General features: G+C 41.8%; 1 protein-coding gene across 1 annotated transcript; it reads right to left on the bottom strand.

Moving 5' to 3' along the window:
* Positions 1-435: 435 nt before the first annotated feature.
* LOC110893383 lies at positions 436-1,929 on the bottom strand. The gene has a single exon (XM_022140494.1). It carries the CDS (start codon positions 1,927-1,929, stop codon positions 436-438), a length of 1,494 nt encoding a protein of 497 aa, XP_021996186.1.
* Positions 1,930-3,195: the final 1,266 nt, after the last annotated feature.

Genomic DNA, 3,195 nt, shown 5'->3' with positions numbered 1-3,195 from the left:
CAGCGTTGAAGTCTCCCATAATAATCCAAGGCTTATCATGAACTAGAGCCTTATGCATACGAAGATTCTGCCATAGATCTCTCCGATGAATATAGTAGTTTGCAGCATAAACCAACGAGCAAAAAAACATCCTCTTATTAGCTTTACAAATAACCTGAATGTGTAAAACTTGCGCCGTCTGAGCAATAACCATAACATCCACCTCCCTTGGATCCCATCCCAAGATAATACGAGCACCTTTGTTGCAACAACTACCATTTGAAGTCCAATCCCAATGTCTAAAAACAGCTTTACAAATTCTACTAAGGTTGTCCATGTCCACATGGGACTCAAGAATGGCACACAAGCTAAGCTTATTATTCTTAACGACTTGACGAACCTCGTTTTGTTTTAGCGGCCGGTTCAGACCCCTAATATTCCAAACAGCCAAATTCATCATTTAATCACCTTGGAAGAAGGAGTGCTTGCCCCTTTTTTAATAACTTCGGAGTCGACTTTAAGAAACTCATTCGTTTCATTAAAAACTTCCACAACCTCTTCATCATCAGACTTGACATCCCCCTCTTCCCTATCTCGGCCTGAGTTGCTAGATTCCCCGATATCATCTCTTAAAACATCAAAAGGATTACTAGAATGAAGAGAAACCGGTCTCTCGGCCTTGTTGATACCACCATCCGTTTTCTTACCAATGGGTCTATATTCGAACTTTGGTTTCTGCTTGTTGACTGGAAAGCCTGACCTCTTCGCCGCCTTTTTCTCCTCCACTGTTGTAAAACCATCATCATCAACCACATTCTTCCCCTTACCCCGATTTTTGGCTACCTCTTGATTTTTATTCCCATTACTCCCCATGTTTCCATGTTTCGTATTGGTTCTAGTTTGTTTCGGGCAAGCCTCATCGGAATGGCCAAACACTCGGCAATGATCACATCTATGCGGACTCCACTCATATTCAACGTACATCTTTTCTTTGACGAAACCATCTCCATCAAGATCAGGAACAGCGATAACTAACTCCTCTTTAAAGTCATTTTCAGCAGAAATCTCAATTAGAGCCCGAGCATAGCTACTCCTACCCCAAGCATCCATACACATGTTAGTCGTATACGAATCTAGCATTTTCGGTTCACCAATGGCCGTAGCAATAAGACTTAACCCATCTTCCGTGTAAGCAGCAATTGGGACATCATGAATCTTAACCCATAGCTGTAACGTTTTCACTTCCTTCTTCTCGAGCTTAGTAGAGGCTGACCATATATTTAAAAATAAAGGTTGTGATCGAATAATCCACGGCCCCGCTTTTAAAGCGCTCATCATACCAGCTTGGTCCGCAAACTTGAAAAAGAAAAAACCATTAGCGTTCATCATCGTTTTCTGCAATCCAAATCTTTTCCAATTGTTCCGAACGTAATACTCAACAACCGGGTACGCCACTCGGTCACCCAAAAAGTAACCATACAAAGTATTGGCCAGCTTTTCCTGAACAGCCCTAACCGAATCCCGTGGTAGAACAACATCACAACCGTCTTGTTTCTCAACGCTAGCAAGGTTCCGAAAGTTTACCTTCTTAGAGTTGTTATTCAATACTGACTCAGCATATGATAGAGGTTTCGGGTCACCCATACCAGCTTGACTTCCACCGATCACATTCTCCTCACCACTATTTGACGATGACTTATCCCCAGGATTAACTGGAACCGTAACTTTCAGCAACTCATCAATCACGTTAATGTAAGTTCCCTCAGGTTTCTCATTGACAACTGATCCTCTTCGTGGAGCAAACGATATCACATCAGAAGCACCCAATCTGTTTGCAAAACTCTTAAAAGACAGATTAGGGTTTTGAAAACCCTCATGCTGAATATTGCCACCATCTACCTTATCCCGATTTCCCTTACTAGGGTGACCAGGTACTGAACGATTCTCCATTGAAACAAGAACAGCAACTCTCTCTATCAATCAGCAAACGAAGCAAGCATGCACACAAAATCAACGTAGACTCAAGAGACCAAGATACCGAAAAACAAAGAATACCAGAAACCCTAATTTAGCTAGACGGCAAAACAAAAAGAAAAACCCTAGAATCAGAACAATCCTTACGCTAACTAGTTCGAATCAGTGATACTGATGAATCAGAACACCGATAATCAGACTGTTATACGTAAATCATGAACAAACCGAGGGTACGAGGAGGAAGAAAGGTCGCCATAGCTAGAGTCATAGCCTTAGAGAATCCATACTTGTTCCAGACATTTTTGCATAATATTCAACCACCGGAAACGGAAGTCTACTACCCAAAAAATAACCATACAAGACATTAGTAAACCTATCCTGCACTTTCTGCACCGCTTCTTTCGGGATAACAATATCAGCATTCTCCATTACCTCCTGGGCCTCTACCAGCCTAAAGTTAACCACCCTTTTAATTCCACCAGAAGACTGAAGCTTATCAGCATAAGAGACAGGTTTTTTCACATTCACACTAGGTTCTGCTTGGCAATTAGCTTTATCAACAGGTGTCTGCACAGGCACAGTCACCTTCTCCAATTCATCAATAATGTTGATTACCCTTTGCTCATTCCGTACCATACCACGTCTAGGCAACATCGGGTTCCCATCAATATTCAGAGGTTTAGCAAACATGGAAGCTTTATCTCTCAAATCCTGAACCCCCAACGGCTTTGAGCTAATGAACACATCCCCATACATTTTTTCAGAAAAAGACTTAAACCCTAAATCCTCCAAACCATTATCTTTGCTGTTGTTTTCCGCAGCACTACTCTTAACAGGTAATGGTGGCTTACCCCTATCATCTTTCGGAACATTATCTCTCGGGTCCATACTAGAAACTGCAGCAGACCATGCACTAGAAAGATCTAACTAAACGCATGCAACGTAGGAACCAGCAAAACCCTAACAGCCGACAAGAAACCAAATTCGCAATAAACACATGCACCGAATCAATACCTTGATGAAAACTAGTAGCAAATCAGAAACCCTAATCCGCCACCAAATCCAAAACATGCAACGAACCCAAAAACTAAATTAAGAATCAACCCAAGCAAATTGGCAGCAAACCCTAGCAAGAAAAACGAAACGAACAAAACCCTAAACCTGATTTCAAAAGATTAGAAACCACGGTAGAAGTCTAGAAACCTTACTCAGAAGGATCGACAACACCACAATTGCTAACCC

Source organism: Helianthus annuus, chromosome 12 (genome assembly GCF_002127325.2).
Source record: "Helianthus annuus cultivar XRQ/B chromosome 12, HanXRQr2.0-SUNRISE, whole genome shotgun sequence".
Classification (NCBI taxonomy): domain Eukaryota; kingdom Viridiplantae; phylum Streptophyta; class Magnoliopsida; order Asterales; family Asteraceae; genus Helianthus; species Helianthus annuus.
The sequence above is the reverse complement of the archived record's forward strand: the minus strand, read 5'-3'. Positions and strand labels throughout refer to the sequence as shown.

What these genes read in the sequence shown, in the direction of transcription:
- LOC110893383 (XM_022140494.1), bottom strand. Translation starts at nt 1,929, where the DNA reads ATGGAGAATCGTTCAGTACCTGGTCACCCTAGTAAGGGAAATCGGGAT.